Source organism: Dama dama, chromosome 15 (assembly GCF_033118175.1).
Source record: "Dama dama isolate Ldn47 chromosome 15, ASM3311817v1, whole genome shotgun sequence".
NCBI lineage: Eukaryota > Metazoa > Chordata > Mammalia > Artiodactyla > Cervidae > Dama > Dama dama.
The window spans coordinates 32,499,425-32,526,021 of NC_083695.1; the positions used below are offsets into that span (position 1 = coordinate 32,499,425).

The 26,597-nt window shown below is 38.1% G+C and overlaps 1 protein-coding gene across 2 annotated transcripts; it reads right to left on the reverse strand.

Annotated features, from left to right (window-relative positions):
* Nucleotides 1-179: 179 nt before the first annotated feature.
* On the reverse strand, nucleotides 180-26,586 carry ANXA7 (annexin A7). 2 transcript variants are annotated; one of them, XM_061161795.1, is made up of 14 exons: nucleotides 26,481-26,586; nucleotides 23,100-23,154; nucleotides 20,339-20,543; nucleotides 19,647-19,748; nucleotides 18,953-19,017; nucleotides 18,483-18,548; nucleotides 14,041-14,143; nucleotides 13,733-13,827; nucleotides 11,156-11,269; nucleotides 10,744-10,914; nucleotides 8,045-8,215; nucleotides 7,889-7,964; nucleotides 6,705-6,817; nucleotides 180-4,306 (listed from the first exon to the last, which is right to left on the reverse strand). In XM_061161795.1, the coding sequence occupies exons 2-14, from the start codon at nucleotides 23,151-23,153 to the stop codon at nucleotides 4,184-4,186; spliced, it is 1,458 nt and encodes a 485-aa protein (XP_061017778.1). In that variant the 5' UTR covers nucleotide 23,154; nucleotides 26,481-26,586; the 3' UTR covers nucleotides 180-4,183. The 2 variants fall into 2 exon arrangements, with proteins under 2 accessions (XP_061017778.1, XP_061017779.1); XM_061161796.1 differs by lacking the exon at nucleotides 18,483-18,548 and having other exon boundaries at nucleotides 26,481-26,583.
* Nucleotides 26,587-26,597: the final 11 nt, after the last annotated feature.

Genomic DNA, 26,597 nt, shown 5'->3' on the forward strand with positions numbered 1-26,597 from the left:
CCCTGGAAACCTTGCGCCTGAGCCACAACCTCCGTGTCTGGCTGTGGTTTCCTATTTTCGTAGGTGCCACTTTCCCTTACCCAAAGTGTTGGCTAAGTACAAAGTTTTCCACTTTCGAGTTTGCTTTCTCGACTCCTTGCTTTCAATAACCCTCCATAAATAGACAAACCAAAAGGAAATTTATTTAAAGATAAAAATCTTTATTAAACGATTTTGAAAACAGATCAATCAAGTCTTTCTCCGTGAAAAATGCAGCTAAGACAATATTTGCAAAGTAAGCGTCTCACACACTGTTGGGAAGAATGCAAAACCACTCTGCTTCTAGTGTGCAATATTTACACAATAAACAGACTCCAAGTATATGATGTTAATGGAAAAATTTAATACATTTGAAATTCAGCATTACCTCAGAGTTGGAAAGGCAAAATACAATAGCAAAAACCTGGAAACAACCCAAAGGAAGAGTGGATGAATACACTGATAATATATTCAAAAAATCGCATATTACAAAGCAGTCGAAATGAATGAACTATAGCTATTCACCATGTGAATGAATCTTAGCAGTATACATACTTTAAAATGTTGCACTGTTAGGAGCCACTTGAGGGGGGCTCCTGGCCAATTCTGACAATTTGAACATCAAAGTAAACAATAATGGATTACAATCTGTTGAATAAGATAGGAATACACAAGTTCACATTGATATGATGAAGAGAAAGGCAAGCTCTTTATAGCAGTTGAATGCCAATCCAATAATGGAGAGGAAATGATTGAAACAGAGAATTACCACTTGGCACCAACTATAGAAGTGGATGATTTAGACAGGGGTCTTCAGTGCTAAGGCTGGTATGTGGAGATTTGATAAGGAATAATTTACTGGCATGATTTTGGAATACTAATCAATTACAAAGGAAAAACTGAATTTAAGAAGCCAGCATGATCAAGTGATCAAGGTTAACATCACCAGTGTCGGGAGGAGTCTACATTTTATGCCTCCTGATGAGACTCACTGAGAAAAGCAAAGCATCATTTTGTGGTATTCCTACAGACAAAGGACCCAGGTTGTAAGCCATCCTATAATAAAAGCTTGTACCTTTTAATAAAACTGTAAAGGCTACAAAAGACTGGCAACTCTTTCAGATTAAAGGAGTCTGAAAAATACACAACTAAATGCAGTACGTATTCCTGTACAGGATGTTGACCCAGAAATGAAAAGAGACATTGTTGGGATAGTGGGCGAAATTTGAATAGGCTTAATAGATTGGGTGGTAGTGTGGTACCAATACTGATTTACTGATGTGGAAGATTGTTTGCCATTATGTAGAAGAGTGATCCTGTTTAGGGGAAAACACCCGCTGGAGTGTTTAGGAGTGATGGGACAGGATGACTGCAGTTTGCTCTCTCAACCCACCAACAGTTCAGATAAAGACTAATAACAAAAGACATATGCATGCACACACACACTCAGAGTAAGTAATGAACCAATAAAATATTAACTGTGTGAGAATCTAGGTAAAGAGGACATGGGAGTTCTTTGTACTATCCTAGCAATTTTTCTATACATTTGAAATTATTTCAAAACAAATTATTAAACTATACACACACTCCCACATTACTTTCCATGGATAGTCACGAGTCTAATTTTAAAAATAAATTGCATTTCTGCTAATAAACATATTAAAATTATAAAAATTGAGAAAAATGCTTTTAAAGTTAGTGTTATAAGTCATAAAAGTTCTCAAAAATAAAAACATGTAACTGTTGAGTAAGACGTTGCTCCCTGGATTTTTTCCCAAGCGAAGATTGCGACTGAATTTGTGCTGAGATAACTATCCTACCTTATACACATCGTAGTCTTTTTTGGGACCACATGGTTTATGGGATCTTAGTTCCCCCAACAGGGGATCAAACCTGGGCCTCCAGCAGCAGCAGCATGGAGTCCTAACCACTGGATTGCCGGGGAATTCTCAATAACCCAGTTTAAAAACAGGCATTTTAATAGATATTTTCCCAAAGAAGATATGCAAAGGATAATCAAGAAAATATGTCCAGTAAAGAAAATATATTCATTAGTTATTAGGGAAATGCAAATCAAAACTGCAATGAGATGCCACTTTACATCCACTAGGATGGTTAGAATCAAAGAGACAATGATAGTGTCGCTGAGAATGAAGAGACGTTGGAAGCCTCATTCATTGGTGGTAGGACTCTAAAATGGTACAGCTGCTTTGGAAAATAGTTTGGCAGATCCTCAAAAAGTTAAAGATACTACTACCAGCAATTCCTCTCCTGTTATTATAGCCAAGAGAATTGAAAACTTGTGTCCACAGAAAAGCCTGTGCATGAATATTCATAGCAGCATTATTCATAATGGTAAATAGGTAAAAACAACCTGAATGTCCATCAACTGATAAATGGACAAGCAAAATGTAGATCCAAGCAATGGATTATTCAGCCATAAACAGAATGAAGTACTGATTCATGCTACAACACAGGTGAACCGTAAAAACAGTATGTTAATTAAAAGAAGCCAGACACAAAGGGCCACACATTGTATAATTTCATTTATACATAAAGCCCGCAACAGGGAAATCCATAGAGACAGAAAGTAGATTAGTGATTGCCAGGGGACAGGCAGGAAGAAAGCAAAGAAGGACTGACTGCTAATGGGTGGAAGTTCTCTTTTTGGGTGATGAAAATATTCAAAAATTGATTGTGGTGACTATTGCACAAGTGTGTGAATACCCTAAAAACCCACTAAATTGTACACTTTAAAAGGATGAATGGTATGATATATGTTATATCTCAATCTTTAAAAGTTCAAAAATATAATTCTCACAAATTTTTTCCTTAATAACTTACACCCTTTTCCTTGACCAAATCCCATTGCTGTTAGTTACTTTTCCAAAATCTATGTCAGAAATCTATCTTGGCCTGTTATCCTTCTACCAATGTATCTTGCTTTCACCTTACACTACAGTTGTACATAGGCCTATCTCTCTAAGAGTAAGGTTGTGTCTTATACCACCTTGCATGTATGTCCCTTGGCACTTACCACCAAACAAATGTTCATTGAATTACAATTGATATTTACTATTCTTTCCCTCAATTTTTAGTACAGTCATTCACCATATATATATTAAATATCTGCTTTGTGCCAGGGAGTTCAACAAAAAGAACAAATAAGGTTATTATTCTCAGAAGAATTTATAATCTAACAATACCCTTGTATCCTAATTTTTGTTTAGATTCCCCCACTAGATTACAAACCTCCTTCCTTTGTAGTTTCCCTAACTACCTACTGTAATGCTCAACATAATAAGCAATTGCTCAGTACTGGGAATAAACCCAGGTTTGAAATCACACTGCTATAGCACTAACTGAGTTCCTGAACTACTTCTCCAAAGAACTAATATTCAATCTCCCAGGAAGATGATTTAAGCTTCATTCATTCATTAATTTGGCACCTTTTATGTGTCAAGCTTCATTTTCTTGAATCATGATTAAACTGCAACTAAAATTATTTTATAATTTTTTTTAAGAAATCAAGGGCCAATAAAGATCTATAGGTAGTCTTAGTAGACATAAAAGTAGGCTATATATTTTAGGCATATAAACATATAATCTCTTTTTAAAAAGCTGCTACAGCCAACACTAAACTATTTTCTATGTGGGAAGTTCAGCGTTTATGAATATAGAATACTAATTTATGTGAAGTAAGATGCAAATTACTCTTCTAGGTCAAAACAGCTGAATTTGTTTTAAAAAGTAATATAGTTTTGACATATTACCAACTATAACTGTCCAATGGAAAGCAAAGGGTTTTTTCTAATGTTCAATATTATTTATTCATTTATTCAATATTATTACACAGAATTTGAAACTGTTGTGACTTTTACTCAATTTGGTACCTTATTTAGAATAAGAGCAGTGAGAATTAGGCTTTACAAACATTGCATTATTACTTCATCATTGTGATATGGCTTTACTTGATTGTACATAGAGAAAAAAATAACATTGGACTTAAGGCAATAACCACATGTGCAAACCAAGCACAATACCCTGACACAGTCCTTAGTAAAAGCTCTTTTGGTTAGGTGAGGGTTGATGTTGCTGCATGCAGGTCAGTCATTGCTTTGAAGGATAAGCTTTGAATAGCTTCATTCATTTATAAAAATCTCTCCTACTGGCCCACAATGGCCAGAAGAAGCTTTCGGTAATCTCCACTCGTGTCACTTGCAATCACTGTGCCCAGTGTCTTCTGATACATCTGACTGAACATCTGTTTTATCTGCACAAGATCAATCTGCATGCAAGACATGATATTTGTGATATTAGAAAAAAGTTGTTAAAGAAAACTGATAATTTATTAAAATTATTCTTTAATAGTGAAAAGATCCTAATTATAACCAAAGCAGAGGGGAAAAAACACCAAAGGACTGACATTTTATAGCTAGCATTTATACCAGCACTAGCAAAGTGTTGGCCAGGATGCAGAGAAGTTGGAATCCCTGTTCACTGCTGGTAGGAATGTAAAATGGTGCAGTCACTGGAAAACAGTATAGTAATTACTCAAATAAATAAAAACAGAATTACCATATGACACAACCATTGCACTTCTGAGTATCCACAAAAGTGAAGGCACAGGCTCAAATATGTGTACACTCATGTTAAAAGCAGCATTGTTCACAACAGTCAAAGGGTGGAAGCAACCCCAGTGTCCACTGACAGATGAATGGATAAACAAAAGGTAGTGTACACATTCCCTGGAGAAGGAAATGGCAACCCACTCCAGTATTCTTCCCTGGAAAATTCCACAGACAGAGGAGGCTGGCGGGCTATAGTGCATGGGGTCGCAAAGAGCCAGACATGACTAAGCACAATGTATACATACACTGGAATATTACTCGGCCTTAGAAAAGGAGGAAATTCTTACACATGCTACAATGTGGATGAACCTAAAAATGTTAAAAAGGACAAATACTTTATGATTTCACTTATATAAATTAACTAGAGTAGTCAAATATTGTAATACATAAGATAGAATGGTGGCTGCTAGGAGTTGGGAAGCAAAAAGAATGGTGAACTATTGTTTAATGAATACAGATTTTCAGTTTTGTAAGTTGAAAAAGTTCTGGTGGTAATGGTTGCACAACAATGGGAATGTACTTAATGTCACAGAACTTTACACTTAAAAGTGATTAAAATGTTAATTTTGTGTTATGTGTATTTTATTATAATTAAAGAAAAAGAGATCCTGCTTAGAAAATTTAAGTCTAAAAACAAAGACACAACAAAGTTTTTCCAAATATTGTATTATAGTTGTCTTTTAAAAAATGATTTACCTTCTTTCATATAATTTTGTAGTATATGCTTTCTTTCAATTAAAAAAAGTCTACTAAATATACAAAGTCAAAGAAAGGAATACATTTGAGGCTATATTTAAGTAAAAAGATAAAGATAAAACTTTTAAGTTATTTTATTATACAGTGCTGCTAAATTTTAAGAATTTTTATGTCCAGTAGGATTAATCTGCATAGGTCTTTCATACAGCCTTTTTTTTTTTTTTTTTTTTGGCCGTGCCTCACGCTTGCAGGATCGCAGTTCCCTGACTGCTGAACCTGGCAGTGAAAGTGCCGAACGCTAACCACTAGACCACCAGGGAATTCCCTCATACAGCTTTTTACGTGAGCAAAATGAAAACCCAAAGATAAACCTCTTCTTGAATTCCCTGGCAGTCTGTTTCACCAAAGCAAGCCTCTCACAGCAGGGAGAAGGTGAACACGATGCTTTATACAACCTCTACCAGCAGTGAAAAAGAGAGCTCTTTCTTAACGTCACTCATGGACTGACAACCAACGGAGGAACTGTTAAGAAATTAACATTCTAAGTGAGACAGAGAAAGACAAATATTGTATGATTTCACTTACAGGCAGAATCTGAAAAAACAAATGAACAAATACAACAAAACAGAGTTATAGACACAAAGAACAAATAGGTAACTGCCAGAAGGGAGGGGGCTGGGGGCAGGAAAGAAATAGGTGAAAGAGTGAGAGGTACAAACTCCCAGTTGCAAAATAAATGAGGGAAGAGTATGAATGAGTGGGGAATACAGTCAATAACTATATAATATTTTTGTATGGTGATATGTCATAATTAGACTTTTCATGGGAATCCTTTTAAAATGTACAGAAATATCAAATCACTATGCTTTATAACAGAAACCAGCAGAGTACTGTAGGCGAATACATGTCAAAAACGAACAAACTCATACAAAAAGATAATAAGATTTGCGGTTACTAGAGGTAGTGGATTGAGGGAGGCAGACTAGAGAAAGACAATCAAAAGGTACAAACTTCCAGTTACAAGATAAGTTACTAGGGGTGTAATATACAATGTAATAAATATAATTAACACTGCTTTATGTTGTAGAGAGTAAATCCTAAGAGTTCTCGTCACAAGAAAAATTCTTTTCCTTTAATCTCGTATTTTGTAAGATGATGGATGTTCATTAAATTTACTGTGATAATCACTTCATGATGTATGTAAGTCAAATCTCTATGCAGCACAGTTTAAGTTTATACAGTGAGGTATGTCAGTTACATCTCAATAAAACTAGAAGAAAAATTGTGTTTAATATTGCTAAGAAAAAAGAATCAACATTCAAAATCAAGTGAAGATCAGACAAAAAGAGAGAACCTCACCTCACTTCGAGTGACCACAATCCTGACCAGGGTGGAGTCATCTGTGCCGGCGCCTTTCATAGAATAGTAGAGCCTCTCAGCAAAGAAGGCAGGGCGGTTCAGGGCACACTGCACTGGAAATGACAGGCTTCAGACGTGAAATCATGACTTGACAAAGATGTCCACACACCAGCTTCATCTATCACTTCCAGCTGCTTTTGATCATTTCCTATGTAATTACCTCAGAAATCTTAAGTGACTTGTAGAATGCTCTCCCCCTTGATTTTTCTCAGCACCCATCTTTCTTTCCAGCTGCATCAGATAGTCTACCTTCAATTCTACAAGATTCCCTCTGGCCAGTACCCATTTTCTCTCCACAGATGCAGTCACTTAAGATTCTTAACGTTTTCCCCCTTAACATGAGAAAATCTGTAGCAACTGTACCCTGGTAATACCTAACTAAACAGAATAATGACTAAAGTCTGAATTCTAGATGTCAAATGTATCATTTGACTGAAAGAAGGATGTAAGATAGATTCCAATATAAATAAGAAAACACAGACTTGAGAATGATAAGAAATATGACATGTTTTCTCTTAGGAAAATTAAATTAGCAAAGGCTCTACCTTTCATAGAGATGGACTAACTGTACATTACTGTGTTAGCTACAATTACAATAGTAGTATTTATAAGATATTCAATTGCTAATACGAGTGTGTTACTAATATTCTCTTTAGTCTTGTATTCTCCATGAGAACAAAATTTCCATTTCATTAAGCTTCTGGATGTCAGGACACCAAAAACTGGGTTTTTAATTTCAAATGGAAAAGGGTCTCATTTGGCTAAATACTTGAAAGACACTTGGGGGCTCAAAATGATACTCTGTGTGGTGGCCCTCTGTGATTTCCTTAGGGCTTTCCCATTTACCTTAATGGAAATGCTACAATCCATTATACACTTTTGTATAGTCCTCAAGAAGGGCATAGAGAATAACGACCAGATAATTCCAAAACAATCCTATTTGATTACACCACCAACCATTCATAGGGAACTGCATATAAAAACATAGGATTAGCTTGTCTCTGCCTAAGCAGACTCCAGGGAGGCTATACTAAGAATCACCACTTAATGGGAACAACTATTCAAAGCCTCCCTCATTTACAAACAAAACGAAGCAAAACCCGGAAACATGAACAGTGTCTTACAGATGGTTTTCAAACCGCTTTCAACATTTCCGGAAAACTCACGGCTGACACTGCTTAACAAATCTCGATTAGCCATCTGTAGACAAGAAAGTATAGGGGTTGAAATATTTTGACACCTTAAAATAGAAGCAAAATCTTCAAAAGAAAAGCTCATACCCTGGAATAGGCCTCCATGGTAGCTTTCAGCTGAGGAAAGCTTCTTGTGGCAAGAACCATGTTAAAGCAAGATTCATCTGTCCCTAGTCTCCCCTCACCAGCCTGGTAGAGACGCTGAGCATCCTCCTGAGCCAGTTGGTGGTTAACATTCTGGTTCTCATCACGATTTCCCTGCAAAAAAAGGAAAGCAGGAGTCAGAAGAAAATGATACAAGTTCTATTTTTAAACCAAGGTTTTCCAATCTGGTCACTTTTGAATTTAAAAGGACAATTTACTAAAAATTAATCCATAAAGTTTGTCACGCTTATCTTTCATTTCCAAAGAAACTATACTAGTGTAACTAGTATTTTATTACATTGCCAACTGTGGATTTTATAATGTATGATCATGGTTTGATGAGGTTATATTAAAACAAGAGGTTTTACAGGGCTTTGAGAGCTAAATTAGAAAATGTTTCCATAGAAAATTACACAGACATTTTACTTTTGAAGGTATAGAAAATTTTACTGACATTCAGTTTAAAAAGCCTACTCAGAGAGACTAAAGAGACAGGGATTCTTAAAGAAATTACTCTTTTGGGTTTGATCCTTGCTTTACAAGCTGCAGGGGTTTTTTGTTTTTATTCAATAAACATTTCTTCAGTAGCAGGTATTAAAAGTCTAGGTATGATACAAACCACAGAGATTGGAAATGATTATCTGGGCCAGGAGAAAGTGACTGGTATGTATTGAAACTGCAAACTATAGCACCTCCAGAGGCTGTGGCCACACACAAAGACTCATGATCCAGCAAGTCCTGAACACTAACAATGCAGCCACTTCCACCCTCTGGAAGAAATCCCGCAGCCATCAAAGGAATTTTCAAGAGAAAATTTCATCAAAAGAATTTTCGCTTCTCTTGTGACAGGGTCTCCTTCTATCAGTCCATGTTCTGAGCCAGTGAGCACTGTCTCTTGCCTAGCTTGGGGAGAGATGCACTGAGATGTCCTAGAAGCTGGATATCCCTGAACTCCAAGGTCTGAGTAAGTTTAGATTTCTCATGATGAAGCGACTTCATCCTAAGCCATGCTTTGGGGACCTTGTCTCCTAGGAGATATGAACTACCACTCAAATTAACAAAGTATGATTCTGCTTAGCTGGGATTTAAGATCAGCATTATACTGAGTTTCACTTTATATTCACCATGTACCTAAAAGGTATGGAGCACTTATTTTGTACCAGGGTGTACCAGTCAGGGTTCTCCAGAGGAACAGAACCAACAGGATGTGCTATGTGGTGGGGACAGAAGAAAAGACAAGGCCCCTCCCTCCAATGAAGTTAAGCCAAAAGAGGAAGCATATAATATAGAGGCTTCGTGAACTTCATCCAAGTGTAATCTTAATATGTAAGTCTTTATTATGAATGTATGCATAAAATGATGTGTGAGACTTTAAGAAGAAGTTATAAATAACACAAGTACTGACAGTCTGTATCAATTTATAGACCAAACTCTTCCCTGGGATGGGATGAGGGAGAGAGGGAGAGAAGAAGCTCTGGGCCTGAATAAGAGTAAAGCTTAGACGGGTAGTTGGACAAACCCAAACAAGGGAAAGGTCGCCCTCTAGAGTCTTAGTGTCTGTCTGAGGAACAAAATGGAGACGTGTTCCTTGAAGGTTGAGGAACTGTTTTCTGAAGAGCACTGGCACAAGCAATGTGTAGAAGCCTATTATTCTAAAGGGACAGGAGGCAAAGGAGCGCAACAACTCCCCAAATGACTGCCTTTGGATTCAAGCACACAGTAAGGTCTCAATATCCTAAAAAGCTACTTGCTGGAAGAGGGTCCTTTATTTTGTAAAATGGTTGGGCCTTGAACCCTGCATAAAAAGACATTCAGCACCTCATTAAAGTCTGAATAATCGTTTTTTAGCATTAAATCTCTGTTTCTGATTTTCTTTTCACGCTAACCTACCCTCCTGCTCTGTTACGGTAAATTCAATGTCCTCCCACCCATTTGCTTTGTTTTCTCATCTCCATACCCACACACTCTGGCACACTGTCTTCTCTGCAACTATATCCTTTTGCTCTGGGAGCCTCTCCTCTACTTTTAGAATCTGCAAGACTGTCCAACCTTGTGCACTAGCAGGATAGCCAGTAACGCCTGATACTGAATCAGTGTGCTAGTCTTTTGCATCATCTCTTTCAAATATACCCTGATTATTTACAGTATCATTGCAAATACCCTATTTGGAGGATTTTCTGCAACTTTGCCAGCACATCTGGGGAATGAGAACAAGGAAGGTACTTCAGCACAGTATTTCAGTGAATGCTGAAATGTTTTCTGCATTTCTGTCTCACTCTTGTCGCACTTGGCATGGCAGACCTGCATATCTTCAGCTGATGGTCCCAATTAACTGGCAGTACAATGCTAAGCTTAAGAGTACAGATTCATCTTCATTCTAAGACACAGAGCCTCAAGGTGATTTCTGATTTCATACAACCTTCATGTAGTTAATTGCTGATTCCTTACAACAACCAGATTTGCAGAAATAATTTTCAATACAGAAACAAAGAAACCCATACAGAGGATTCTCTGTTGTCCCTCTTAAAGATGTCAAGATTCCAAGGGGGCTAGATATTAAAAGGAATAAAGAATGCCCACTGGCAGTAGGCAGTAAACAATGTTCCCTCCACCAACACTCAGACACTTAATTCAATACTCACCTGGCACATGGATACAAGTAAACGTTCAAAATGCCCTGATGTATCTGACCTAATGTCCTTTTCAAGGTCTCGTCCAAATTCTGATTGATAACATCTGACTATTTCTCGGATTTCCTGGTTTGTTCTTGTGCACAAAATTTCAATCAACACACGTTCCTGAGTTCCTGCTCCCTATGTGAAATGAAGGGAGAAGGAGAGAGAATTATAAACAAAAAGCAAATTTCTGCAAGTTATTAAATCTTAATGTTCCATCAAACATAACTTTGGCCTCCAGACTGAAAAGCTCTATATACTCAGATGATATAAAATAATGTATTGGTTTACCTGCCACTGCAAACTCAGAACTGCCATAATTTACGGGGTTTTACATTTGAAATAGGATAAAATACTCAAAGTAAATGCCATATAGTACCTTCATTGCATTCCGTAAACTCCAGGCATCATAATACGTAGGTGGCATGAACAGGGCAAGGATCAGTTCTTCCATATTTCCACTTAACTCTGATTTAAGATCTTTGATTAAATCCTGTGGCATTACAAACACAAATTCAGTATATGAGCTCTCCAAATTTTGTTTTGCTTAATTATTTTAAGAAAAATACGAGAAAAATGGAATTGAGCTACTTTAAGAAAACCTCAATTTCTGTTCAGAATATCATACACTACAGAATTAGCATTTAAACGCATTACATTCAAGAAGATATATTTTAGTCATTCTATCAATAAATACTTAATAATAAACTTATTGTAGTTCTGCCACTACATCAGGTACAAAATAAGAGGAATAGGAAACAAAGAATAATTCAAATTAACAAAGTGATAAACAGGTATTTACTTAGTATAAGAAACGGTTCTTCTTTTATGAGAAAGTAGAAATCATCATCATTGTGTTCTTACTTGAGCAGAGAAGACAAACATCTAAAAACTAAAGTAAAGCAGCCTGTTCTCTAGCACCAGATGAATAAGTAGCACAGAAATAAGTTGAAATAGGAAAAGTTAAAAGTGGGCTAGAGAGCTTCAGAGAAAACTTTAGTGAAGATATTGAAGAGTATGTAAAAATTAGCAAAGAAAAGGAGAAAGACATTTCAGGTAAGGAGGAGGAACACAAACAAGAACAGAAAAGCTGCTCCTAGCCTTGGCTATATGCATTAAAATAATCTACAGAATTTTTCTAAAAAAAAAATTTATGTCAAGAATGAATACTCAGAGATTCTGCATGTGTTTTTAAGTTTGAAAAGAAATTATGATATTCTGCTCAGGTTGAGAATTACTTAGTATAGACGCAAGAATGAGCAGAGCTTATTCAATGGGACAATAAGACAACCAATTTTGTTAAGAATAATGTTTTTAGACATTAGTAAAACAAAGTTGTAACTATATTCTTGGATTATTACCTTGAATACCAAGCTAAAGAACATGGATTTGATTCTGCATGCTGGGAGGAGTCACTGAAAATTTTTATATAAGAAAACAACAGGCAGTATGGATTATAATGACCAAAGATATATATGAAATTTAGCCTACTGGAATATTTAGATAAAGAGTAATAAAGGTTTGGGTTTGAGTGATTACAATGAAAGGGGAAAGGAAAAAACGGAGATAGAAGACACATTTCTAAAGAGGCTTTTTACAGATTAGATCAACAAGACAAGCAATAACCAGTTGCCAGGACAAAGCAGGGCCTGGCATACATAGGCACTGAAACAACATTCACTGACTGACTGAGAAAGAAGAATGTGGGATCAAAGACTCCACAGCTGGCTAGAGGAACAGAGTTTTTATTAGTAAGAAGTCCAGAGAAAAAGTGGCGGTGGATAACGACAATAGTCTGGGAATTTAGTTTTAAGTCAAAAGTGATACATGAGAAAATTTAGGACAACAAAGCACAGACTACGTGTGAACTAAAGAAATTCATAATACAAAAAATATTTTTGTGAGAAAAATGAGTCTGATGTTGAATCCTAAGGGAACCTAGGACTTGTGTCGCTTAAGCAGCCTTAAGACCAAGGAAGTGGACTCTGGGTTGGGCAGAGAGGGAAAGCAGAGTGGAAAAGATGAATCAGGTCAGTGGACCTCTACTCCCAATCTGAGAAAAGTTAACTGGATCCAGAGAATGTCGGAAAATTTTTAGGATTCCTATCTGAATGACAAACCAATGCTACCCACTCTTGCCCTTTATATTTAAGAAGCCATGGCACCTGTCAGCCATAGAATCTTGCTGGATTTAGTCACTGATCATCCACTCAACAAGTATTTACGTGGCTATCTGTTATTGTTCCTGTACTTGGTACTATAAACACAAAGATGAATAGGACATGGTTTGCCCTAGGGCCGCTCACAGTTTTTAGGGAGTGGGCACTGAGATTGGTTACAGCAGAGGTTTTACGAAGTGCTATGAGATCACAGTGGAAGAAGCAGCCAAATTATACCCAGAGCAGTGAGAGAAACTTCACAAAGTAGCTTAAACAAGCCAAATCCGGGAGAGCTTGTTTGCTATGCAGCTAAAGAGGAAAAGGTATTCCAGGACAAGAAAAGAACATATATCAACCACAGAAGCATGTGTTCAGGGAATGGAAAGAGGTTCTATAAAACTGTAAAATGGGGTATGTTTAGGAGGGAGAGAAGTGAAAGATGATGCCAAGGGCCAAGAATAAGCAAGGGCCACATAAGAAGTCCTTGAATCCCACTTTAAGGAGAAGATTGAGAACCAAGCTACTGATTATGATTATGGTCATAATCTACTTTTTACTGAATATGTGTCACCTACCAGACATAGTAAATGGCTATGATTATTGGAGAGAATTGGAAAGGCTTTTAAGAGAAATAAATATTGAATACACCTCTTCTGGGGCCTCTGAAGTCTAGCTGTCTCTACTTTATACTTATCAGTACTAATAAAAATATAGTATCCAACCTGACAGTATTCAGGGCCTACAGGCCACTGTTCTTGCTAACTCCTGAAAAGAAAATGAAACAAAACAAAACATACCTTGCCATACATGGTCTTAAAAGCTGCTTTAATTTTTTGCCTTTGGTCATTGGAACGATTGGCCACAACATCTATAATTGCCTGCTCGTCTGTACCTGAAAGAACCACACATGTCTAAATAAGGATGAGGTCTGTGTGGGGTGCTCACTGAGGACATTTTTTAGATTACAAGGTGCCCGGTGCTAGATTAAGTTGAGGCGTGTGCACACAGGCTCACATATAAACTTGGCTGTATAATATAAACCTTATTTTTACTTTATATCCAATCACTTGAACTTATAAATAAGACGAAAATATGTTTTCCTTACCAAAACCCTTCATCGCTTTACGAAGAACTTCAGCATCTCTCATGGCATCGAAATTGGCAGCAGGTCGGATTGTTCCGTGAGTCCCCTGAGTCATCGCGGCAGGCTGAGAACAAGAGGCATAAAATCCAGGTCAGTTATTGTGGTAATCTAATCCTTTCACAGTGTATACATATACCAGATCAGCATGTTGCATACCTAAAACTAACACAATGTTCTATTTCAATTGGGTTTCAATAAAACTGGGAGAAAAACAGTAAGAAAAAATGTTCAACATCTTGAATAAAAGAAACACTAGCTTAAAAAAAAAAAAAATCCCTCCCAACTCAGGTTTCTTTGCTAATAAGACAACAACTTAAGACTTCTCCAATCACCACTCTTAGGCAAGAAAGCCAGTGTGAGGTTTCAGGACAAGAATATTTTTGTGGCAGAACAGATAGAGATTATCCTTCTCCTGCCAAAAGACAGCAGGACACCAAACTTTCAGGAAACAAGACAGTCAAGCTTGTGAAGTTAGTCACAATCTTTCTAGGCCTTGGTTTCCTTCAAGGGAGAATAGGGGGGAAAAGAGATTGATCCCTGAGTAGTGTGAGATGAGTGGCAGTGTTTTATTTAAAGAATATAATAATGGCTTTAGGGAGACAGAGTCGGAGTTGCCCAATGAGATTTCAAACAAGCAAAGTAATTTTGGTAATCTCTCTTGATTTTTAGTATAGGCTCTGATTATTAGACATAAAATAAAACATCTTACAATAAGAAAGGCACAAAAATGAAATTGATGACTAGAGACTCTTGGAGATATTCATCAATTTTTTAAGGATAAATCAAAAAGCAAGACAATGGATATATTTTTTAAACACCAATCTATGAAGAAATTTAAAAAATCACCAATGACAAAGACCACAGTAATAAGTGTTTCAGGCAAGAATCACTAACTTGATGCTAAAATTAGTGGGTCAAAGTATAATTTGAATACTTTGTAATATTACAGCAGAAAACCTAGCAGACATCATCTGAAACAAATGATCAACACCAATTATCACCAGTAAGAGGGTAAATCAACAATAAGTGCCTCCTGATAAGATGCACTAGGGGCTCAACCTCACTTCTGTGGTATTCCTGTTAGAAAGGCATAACCTAGATTAATCAGAGGGATTTACCAGACAAACCCAAATAAAGGAATATTTTACAAAATAACTGGTAGTACCCTTCCAACATGTCAAGGTGATGAACAACAAGGATTGAAGAACTAGTTCATATTAAAGGAAACTGAAGAGACATGACAACAAATGCAGTGTTTCATCCTGGATTTGATCCTGAGCCAAAAGGACATCACTGGGACAGCTGATGAAATCTGAATAAAATCTAAAAGTGGAGTAATAGTATCATTAAAACATTAATTCTTGATCACTGTATTTATGTAAGAAGTTAATATCTGGGGAATCTGAGTAGAGGGTATGTATATAGGAATTGGCTCAGTCAGTAAAGAATCGGCCTGCAATGCAGGAGACCTGGGTTTGATCCCTGGGTCAGGGAGATCCCCTGGAGGAGGAAATGGCAACCCACTCCAGTATTCTTGCCTGGAAAAATCCCATGGACAGAGAAGCCTGGCAGGCTACATATAGTTCATGGGGTCGCAAAGAGTAAGACACACTTAGTAACTAAACCATATATAATTTTTTACAACTTCTTAATGTCTGAATTTATTACAAAGTTAAGTTTAAAAATTCTAAATACAAAGTTATGAAACAGTTTATTAGTTTGCTTAAAAGACTCAAATCAGGGCTTAAGAGAGGTGAGATGAGACAAGATGATATCCCACCACATTTTTTAAAAATTAAATAATATATTTTATTTAACCAAGTATTTCTAAAGTATCATTTAAAGATGAAATCAACATCGTTTCAAAATATAAAATAATTCAGCTGCTATTTAGGCAACTGAAACTGTATTTCAAGTTATACCCATTGAATACCTGTGGGGACAAATTGGGGAGAAGCAGACCAGACCACCTTTCAGCAAACACTTTTACAGTCTGTAATTCCTCCCACTCATCTATACATTTTTTTCTACCAATAAGCCTAACAATCATCTGTCACTAGTTTCTAAGCCAGCAATGTAAGCAAAGAACTAACAAGAAATATTTATATTGTGGTTTTAAGGAAAAACTAAAAATATTCTACTGGTAGCATGTATTCAAGTAGAAAAATTTTTTCAACAAATTGCCTTTCAGTTCAGTTCAGTCACTCAGTCGTGTCCAACTCTTTGCGACCCCATGAATTGCAGCATGCCAGGCCTCCCTGTCCATCACCAACTCCTGGAGTCTACTCAAACTCATGTCCATCGAGTCGGTGATACCATCCAGCCATCTCATCCTCTGTTGTCCCCTTCTCCTCCTGCCCCCAATCCCTCCCAGCATCATGGTCTTTTCCAATGAGTCAGCTCTTCGCATGAGGTGACCAAAGTATTGGAGTTTCAGCCTCAGCATCAGTCCTTCCAAAGAACACCCAGGACTGATCTCCTCTAGGATGGACCAGTTGGATCTCCTTGCAGTCCAACGGACTCTCAAGAGTCTTCTCCAACACCACAGTTCAAGAGCATCAATTTTTCGGCATTCAGCTTTCTTCACAGTCCAACTCTCACATCCATACATGACCACTGGAAAAATCATAGCCTTGACTAGACGGACCTTTGTTGACAAAGTAATGTCTCTGCTTTTTAATATGCTATCTAGGTTGGTCATAACTTTCCTTCCAAGAAGTAAGCGTCTTTTAATTTCATGGCTGCAATCACCATCTGTAGTGATTTTGGAGCCCCAAAAAAATAAAATCTGACACTGTTTCCACTGTCTCCCCATCTATTTCCCATGAGGTAATGGGACCAGATGCCATGATCTTAGTATTGCCTTTACATGAGGCTTAATGTATCAAAACTATGAAAGTTTCCTTTGATGTAACCATTGTGACTAAAATCCTAAGCAGGGCAGAAGGTTCTGTTTAAAATACACTGAACTAGGTAGTAAGAGAAACTTGCTCCCATCAGGTACTGTTTGATGACTCTCATTTTCTCATCTTGTTTCTAAAAACAAAAACAACAAAAACCTATTCCATTTTTCATCTGGAGGGGAAAATGGCTTTGTTTTATTCTTTGTTCAAAGTCTAAGTTTGAAGTGACTCTTCATTAAGAACACTGTCATTCTGCAGGCATTATTTTGAACTCAAGAGAAATCAGGGTCCATGTTCTTGAGGTCAAATCTCTAACTACAGAGGATTTCCCAGCACAGCAAAGCCCATACTACCTGCCACCAAGATTTCCACCCTTTGACACCCATTTGATTCCAACCTTCCTCCTGAAAAATTGCCATAGAAGTAGAATTGGATCAATCAAGAGAGGTCACTTGCCTGAACTACTCAAGCAAGACACACACACACAGCTGCCAACCTCCATCAGAGGATTTTCAGTGACAGGGAGCTCACAGGTAGGCTATTCCATCTCCACCTAAAAGCTCTTCCAAAATCTCCTGCTCTGTTAACTCCCTGGTTTTAGTTTAAGGTGGTAACTGTTACACAAGACAAGCTGCAGGTATATGTGTATTTTACTCTAAGTGTTTTTATGTTTAAAAATCTTTTATATTCAGTCATAAAATGATGTCTTTAAAAGTAAATGCATGCTTAAACTAAACTAAAATGAAAATTCTCATAACAAATGATTAGAATAGCTACAGATTTATAGTATGATTAACAATCAACTTTCAACCATTTTTTTTAAAAAAGAAGTGAAAGCAATTTACTATGGGCTTTCAAGGAATATCATTTACTCTATCAGTAAAGTAGCATATTTTAACAAAGAGACCACTGTTCTGGGAAGCAGAAGAGCTAGGATCTAGTCTCAGCTTTGCCATTCACTAGCTGTGTGGCCCTGGGCAAGTTCCTTAATCTCTCTGGAGGTCAAATACCACAAATCAGGAAAGTAAGCCAGAAAATGGCTAAATTGTTTCTCTTCCAATACTGTAATCCCTTTCCCAACCCAGCCGAAGAAAAAGTTTAAAAACGCTAGACTTTTATGAACAGACAGTATGAAATGAGAAAATCAAGATAAAGTAAACATAAAACTGCTTATGTTCCTAGTAAACCTGCATAAGGTTATAAAAGAAATAACAAGTCAATTAAAGAATAAAACTTAATATTAAAGTAAGGAGCTACACTGAAATGGGGCAAGGATTTGATATACGGGAGACCTTCTGAGACTACTGAAAAATCAATTTAACAGACATTAATTACTACCATGCTTAAAGGGCCTGCCAAGCACTACAGGTACATAAAGATAAAATAGCTATTGTGAGCCCTCAAGGAAGTGGTGAGAGATAAATACATGAGAAATTAGAAACAAATGAAGGCACATTTAGGGGATTGAGTGATTAGTGAACATTAGAAAACCTTACTCACTTCACTGCTATAATCCAAAGAAACAGGAGAGAAAACAGGATAGGAAGGAAAGGATTCTGTATTGATCTGAAAGAAGAGTGTAAAAGTTATAAAGGCAAAAATGGAAAATAAAACCATACTTCATAAAACACAGCTGGAAATATCAATCACCCAGCCACCTGAGTTCATAGTTACACTGCCAGCAAGGGAGGAGGAAAAAGAACTAAAACCAATGCCGAGAATTCAAGTGAATCTCTATGAAAAAAAGAGTATGGGTGTCATCACCTGGGAGAAGGGACCTACGTTTGTCTTATCAAAGTCATCAGGACACTGGTAGACCAAACAGCATGGAGTCTATCAGAAGCAAAGATTAAAGTCTTAAGTGTCTCTTATAGACCATCTTCCCTGCTTCAAGGAAATCTCTAAGATCAATAAAGGAGTAGTGCCCTTCTTTAGCAGACTTAATTTAAAAGATAGGAACAAAAAAATACCTGACTAGGGTAGGGAGATTGTCCTCCAGGATACTGAGAAGGCATCGCTCCCCCAGGAAAACCACCTATATATTAAGAAAAAATAGAGCAAACAGGTATTAACTGATTTAATTTTTCAAAACAGCACTGATTTATTACAAATATGGAAACACATGAGAACATTCACACTTAAGTTATTCACTAGAATAATTTTTAAGTATCATGATATACTGAATCAAAAACCAACTTTGGTCACAAGGACCTTTAAAAATATTCCATGTTGTAATTTCTTTAAAATAATTTAACATAACTTCTTTAAAAATAATATTTTTTTAAATACTACTTTAAAAAGAAGAACAAAATAGTTGAACCAGATTAAATTCTGATACCATCTGGAAAGGATGGCAGCACATGGTTCTGGGCTCATTCCCTTCATGTTACACGAATGACAGAGAAATTCCTAAAGGTTTTGTTTTTTTGGCTTCAGGAGAGATAATTTTTTTTTAATTGAAGAAAACAGGTCCTTATTTCCATCTTATGATTAAACCTTTTTTTTATCAGATTAATACATTTCATGAAATCAGACAGTACCTAAGAAGTATTTAGTATAAACATTTACTAAAGATGATCCCAAACACAAACTAAGTTCTTTCAATGGCAACTGAAAAATTCAAAATATCAAGCCATCGTGCTTCTCTGGACAAGTGATACCTACCAGGTAATGGGACCTGTGCTGGGCCACCCCCATAAGACTGTGTAGGTGGTTGTGGATAGCCAGGAAAGCCTGCTCCACCTGGTGGAGCTACAAACCCTTGGCCTGGAAGAACAAGAGAGAAAAATAAACAAACTATAGTGACAGGTCTCATGATTGAAGTGAAAACTTTACAAATAATAAAAGAAATATTCTATAATGCTACAGCAGCAGTCCCTTTGGTCTAAATTCAACTTCTCAACAACTCCTTCCCCATTAAAAAATACATTTAAAAAAATGTTACTTCTTTCATTTGCCCTAATGACTTACAATACGAAAGTGCTGTTTTTTCTTTTCTTTTTTTTTTTTTTACACCTTGTGGACAGAGCTGTCCTAAGGTCACAATCATGCTAAAATCAAATCCCTCAATCAGTTCTTAAGATTACAAATTATCAAGCAAACCATTAGTCCTTTATGATCATGAGATTTATTCTAATTCCTTCACAACAGAAGTCTGGAGATCGCTCCTGAGAATGCTCCAGCTTTCACACCTCCTCATTATCTTTCTCCCTCTATCTTGCCAGCTAAGTCCTTACTATCTAAGGTAGAAAGCAGGCTAAGAGCAACTCTGATTTCATACAAAACAAGCAGGAACCAAAAGGATTAAAGAGAGAAAGAAAAAAAGTGTTACACTACTTCCACAACCCACGACTCACCTCCGGGATAGGATGGAGCCCCGCCTGGGTGCGGGGCGCCGGGATAGCCTCCGGGGGCTGGATAACCACCAGGGGCAGGGTAGCCTCCAGCTCCTGGGTAGCCACCACTTGGTGCTGGTGGGTAGGCACCTCCTCCCATTGGAGGAAAACCACTAGGGTAAGGATACTGACCAGGAGGGGGGAAAGATGACTCCTGACCCGTAGGCTGAAAAACCAGAAAAGTTTTCAAATGAATGTGATCATTGAGAAATAGAATCTAGCTAAGAAAACAGAGATAACTGTTAAGGTCTAGCTTATTCTTTTACATATTAAAAAGCCCATTAGAAGTCCTGGTATCTCATATTAGTTTATCAGTATAGTAGTTTGTCAGGATACCTCTCTGTCAGAATACAGTTTTATGTAAATCCACTTGTGTTAGGCAAGAAGAGTCTGTTTCTCTATTTGGGAGTGTCTCTTTTCAAACCTCAAGGCTTCATGAACAGCTAGCAAGGCTCAATATAGTTCCTTCATTTTCCGAGCACCTGGAAATATGGGAAAGATCTGCCCTCTCTACCCTAAAGAGAAGAATTCATGGCTTTCTTGTAATACACCTGGACCTGTGTATAATAGAAAGAATAAAAAAGTGACCTGAGCACATACTGGCTGTGACCTTTTGGACCTCAATTCAGATCACACAATGTCTAAGTCTGAAGAAACTGTTGTTGTTTAGTTACTAAGTTGTGTCCAACTCTTTGAGACCCCATGGACTGTAGCTGCCAGGCTCCTCGTCCATGGGATTTCTCAGGTAAGAATACTGGAGTCAGTTGCCATTTCATTCTCCAGGGGATCTTCCTGACCCAGGGATTGAACCCACTTCTCCTGCTTGGTAGGTGGATTCTTTACCACTGAACCACCTGGGAAGCCCAAAGAGACTGTTACATGTTCACTAAATTTTTTCCCAGGCCACAGAGACTACATTTCCCAGGAACCCCTTACAGTTAAATAGGACTGATAGGTAAACGACAGTGGACGGAAGTGGACAGAAGCAGTGCACACCACTTCTAGCCTGGTCCCCGTGACCTCCTGCCCCATCCTCTAAGATCTCGCTTCCTCTCCCACTTCCTTCATCTGCCAGCTGGAAGCAAAGAATCCAGTGGAGGACTCCAAAGCACTGGAGGATGGGAGAGTCAATATACTAAGGCAATAGAGGATAGAAGGAGACTGAAAACCCACAAGATGAAATGGAACAAAGTCTCTTAGCTCCCTACCACACACTTCCCCCATCATCCCCACTACTGACTTCCAGGAGACTGGAGTAAGCAAGAAATAGGTTTTTATTGTGTTGAGCCATGGGGATGTTAAAATTGTCTGTTTTAGCAATTAGCCTATACTGACAGAAATGGTTGCTAGAGTCCAGTTTAGTATATAAGGACGTGGGAACATAGTTACAAATTTCATTTCTCTTATGACAAATTCAGGAGAACTATATATTCACTTTACACACAGGTACACATATTGTCACTAATCATATAGGCCCCTCTCTCTGTTTACCCAGAGTCACAAAGAAGCCCTACATACTTATGAGCATAAAGCTGAAATACACTAACCTCAGCTATGAGGTTGGTCCTCAGAACAGTATAGATAAACAACAAAGCAGAACTTGGTAGCACATTTATAACATGCACTCAGAATACTAAAAGTCTCAGAACTACAAATCCAGGGCCCTCTAATCCACTGCAATTTGTGTTCTGAGTCAGTTCAGTTCAGTTCAGTTCAGTTCAGTCGCTCAGTCGTGTCCAACTCTTTGCGAGCCCATGAATTGCAGCACGCCAGGCCTCCCTGTCCATCACCAATTCCCAGAGTCTACTCAAACTCATGACCATTAAGTCAGTGATGCCATCCCAGCCATCTCATCCTCTGTCATCCCCTTCTCCTCCTGCCCCCAATCCCTCCCAGCATCACGGTCTTTTCCAATGAGTCAACTCTTCTCATGAGGTGGCCAAAGTACTAGAGTTTCAGCTTCAGCATCAGTCCTTCCAATGAACACCCAGGACTGATTTCCTTTAGGATGGACCGGTTGGATCTCCTTGCAGTCCAAGGGACTCTCAAGAGTCTTCTCCAACACCACAGTTTAAAAGCATCAATTTTTCAGCGTTCAGCTTTCTTCACAGTCCAACTCTCACATCGACACATGACCACTGGAAAAACCATAGCCTTGGCTAGACGGACCTTTGTTGGCAATGTAATGTCTCCGCTTTTTAATATGCTATCTAGGTTGGTCATAACTTTCCTTCCAAGAAGTAAGCGTCTTTTAATTTCATGGCTGCCCTTCTTAATTATTTTAAACATCCAACACAAAGGTTAAAAACCAGTGACTCATAGGATGGATTTAGTTTACATACATGTTGTATTGAATCATACTGTATTTAACATTTAAAAATATGCATTTCCCAATTTAAAGAAAATGGGCAGTTTCATATAAAATCTAGATTGTTGGCTTTACTTAAAGAAATGGAATATCCAGCAACATTGAATCAACCTCCCTGTATGGCCACATCAGGCTGAAGTGGACTAACAGGTGCCTTTCCATAGGTGACGCAAGTCCTTGTAGTTCCTCCACAACCCTGCCTTCACTCACGTACTCTACTCAGTACTTCTGGCCGTTTGAATTTATGACCCTTGCTCTAGCATATTTGTAAGATCTGTCATGGGCTGGCTAGTCCTATACAACACCTGTTCCAAGGACATGAGCTATTTTAGTTTCATAAGTGGCAATACTTACGGGATATCCAGGGAAAGGTGGGTAGCCTGTGGGGGGATAGCCTGGGTATGACATTCTGTAACAACAATAAGAAATGTCCTCTGTAATTTCCTATAAGGAATAAGGCCTTTGAAGATATACATTGTTACAATTTAAATAAAATCACATCTTCTGAAAGAAAGCGTCTAGCAGGCAGATTCAGTAGTTCTGAGATGGGGCCCGAGATTCTGTATTTCTAACTACACTTCCAGGTGATGCTATTGCTGCTGGTCTGTGAACAACATTTTGATATCAGAATATTTAGGCATTTCTGAATCTACCATTTAATTTGTCAAGTTTATCAACATGTGTTTTGGCTCTTATCCCCAGTACAGCTATAAATGATTTGTATTTCTCTTTTATCAAGACCCCAAACAATGACATAAACACACTAATATATATAAAATAGATAACAAATAAAGACCTACTGTTTAGCACAAGGAACTTGACTCAATACTCTGTAATGGGTCATATGGGAAAAGAATCTAGAGTGGGTATATGTATTCACTTTGCTATACACCTGAAACTAACACTGATATACACAATACTGTAAATCTATATTCCAATTAAAATAAAAAAGATCCCAAACAAATCCAGTTCAGCATTTATGAAAACCCACCATGTGATAAGCACTGTTCTAGGTGCTGATAAAGAGATAAGAGGGGCAGGGGGAAGTACCCTGCCTTTTGAATATACAGTATAGGAAAATTAGAAAATAAATTTAAATTATTATTGTGTCCCTTATGACATAAGCACAGTACAGAAGTTAAAAACTTGCTAAGTTGAGAATGAGTGGGCATATATCTAGTGGAAGTTAAAAATTACTAAGAAAGATAATAAGGAATACTGATTCAGACAGTTCTAAAGCAGTCATTTGGGATCCAAAGACCTGGATGCAAAGGATGTTAAATCATTTTTTTTTTCTTCTTCTCCAAGCTCAGTTGATAAAAGGAGTAAAGGAGAAGCAATACCATCTAAGAACAGTCAGTCAGATGGACCAATGGTAAAAAAGGTCAGGTTCCAAAGGAAAAGTCTGAAAATAATTTATGTGAGAAATTAATAATAATTTTAAAGACAACAAGTGTTATAGCACCAAAGACTACATAAGCAACTTAAATTTCTAAATTTCAGGAACTGTTCCAGTGACAAAGTCCTATTTCTACAGTCTAAAACTACTACATTAAGTCTCACCTTTAAGGGTTCTAGAGGAATTATGCCAACAAGAGTTTCAGAACAGAATGAAAATAAATACTATCTGCATGTGAGAAAACAAAGCAACTTTAAGAAAGTGAATCTGGGTACATTTTAATGAATAATAATATAAAAGAGTAGAATGCAATTCCATTTCCAGGATGTACTTTATAAAAATACTTACAAAAATGCAAAATTATTATACATACAAAGCTATTCATTACAGCACTATTTGTAACAAAAAAAGGTTAGGGAATTCCCTGGCAGTCCAGTGGTTAAGATTTAGCACTTTCACTGCTATGGCCTAGTTAGGCATAATTCATGCCTTGCAGTCTGGCTAAAATAAAACATTAAAAACCTAAAAGACCATTAATAAGGGACAACCAAAAGAGATTACAGATAGCCATACAATAAAAAGTTAGGCAGCTATTAAAAATGAGCAGCTCTCTTATATGAATGGCTGAGTCCCTTTGCTGTCTACCTGAAACTATCACATTGTTAACTGGCTATACTCCAATACAAAAAAAACAGTTTAATAAAAAACATGAGCAGCTCTCCTTTCATTCATATACGAAACCATCTCTAAGTCACATTAAGTGGGAAAAAAGCAAGATGAAAAACTGCATAGATAATTTGCAACCAAATGTGTAAAACATAGTTATTTGCATATAGAGCATATCCCTGAAAGTAGACTCAACAAAGCAGGAAACAGAAATTGCCCCTAGAGAGGAGAACTGGAGCATAACAAGACTTTTCAATGTAGCTATAGACCTTTTGGAATTATGCATGTATCATCTATTTCAGATTTTAAAAGCTTTTGTACAAAGCTTAAACAAACCCAAGGGTGACTCAACAAACTACTCAACTTTGCCCAAAGAATAATTAGACTATACTAGTGAACCACAACTTTTACTTCCTTTTCAATATTCTTTTTTTTTTTTTTTCTTTTCAATATTCTTAGTCAGCAACTACTTTTAAAAAGACTAGAAAAGCATTCCTGGTTCTCCAAACCATCTCCACCCAGTGAGTCAACTACTAAAAGGGTTGGGTCTCACTAGGCAAGTCTCAGAGATGGCATGAAGCCCAGGAACACAGGAGGCAGCTGTTCCAAATTTATGAAACAAATGAAACAAAACAGGAAGGGTGAATGAAGACTGCCAACAATAGATACTACAATTTTCCAAAATCTGCCTCTTGATTGGGAAGGGCCATTTAAATCTGTCAGCAAGGGCTCTTCGATAAAGAATTGGAAGCAGGACTATAAGCTCTGGTATGGACAGAGTAGGCAGACACCACCAGTGAGGACTGAAAGGCTTTGGTTTGCAGTAGTTGAAATTCCCTCTTCTACCTCCTTATCTAGTACTTGAAACCCCTTCCCTGACTGGTAGGTAACTCATTAATACTCATTATCTAATTAGGACAGGTTACTTGATCAGATCAGTTCCCCACCAACTGGCAGAAATTAAGGAAGTTTAGAAGCAGCTGGACGACTTCCTTTCATTTCTGTCACTTTATGGAGGACATCAGCCATCTCCTTCTGTAGAAGAATTCACCCAGGTTAGGCTCATATCCGCACAGGTTTGCTGCCCTTTTGGGACTAGGAATCAAATCTGGAATGCTACTTCCTACAATAGTTTCCAAGAATTATAAACCTGGGCCACTGTACAATTTTAGGCTTCCGCATTCGTCCTAGGGCTCACCAAGCAAAATACAAATTTCCCAAGTTTCCCTAAATTTGCTGTGTCACCAAGAAGTCCAGTCGGACTTAGCTGCTCGCTGGTTTTTCTACTCAGCTCTCCTAGAGGGCCGCTTCATCTGGGCCATCCTCTGGCCTCAGTCCCTCCACCTGCGGTCCACCTGCCCGCGCCGGAGGCCTCACTGCTCCCTAGGATCATCGGACAGACGAGGGGCAGAGACACCCGGCGAACAGGACTGCCCGTGGTCTGGCCACCTCGCCGACCCCACCAGGCAGCCCGGGTCCCAAGATGCGCGCACCGAGTCGCCGGCCACCCCTGGGGCCTATAGGCCCCTCCAGCCTCCCCCCGGTCCCCCCGCCGGTTCGAGGCCGCAGGCGGGGCCCCGCCCACTCCCGGGTGGCCGGCCAAGGAGCTGGGCGGGGCGCGGTAACCGAGGGGCTGAGGGGTTGCAAGCGTACGGGGCGCCGTTCCTCACCTGACCCCGCGGAGCAGCGTCACGGCCCAACCTGGTCCGGGGCAAGATGGAGCCGGGGGCGGGTCCGGGAAGGGCGGGGCGCCCCCGGCCGCCGCCGGAGCCCGTTAGGGCAGCAGT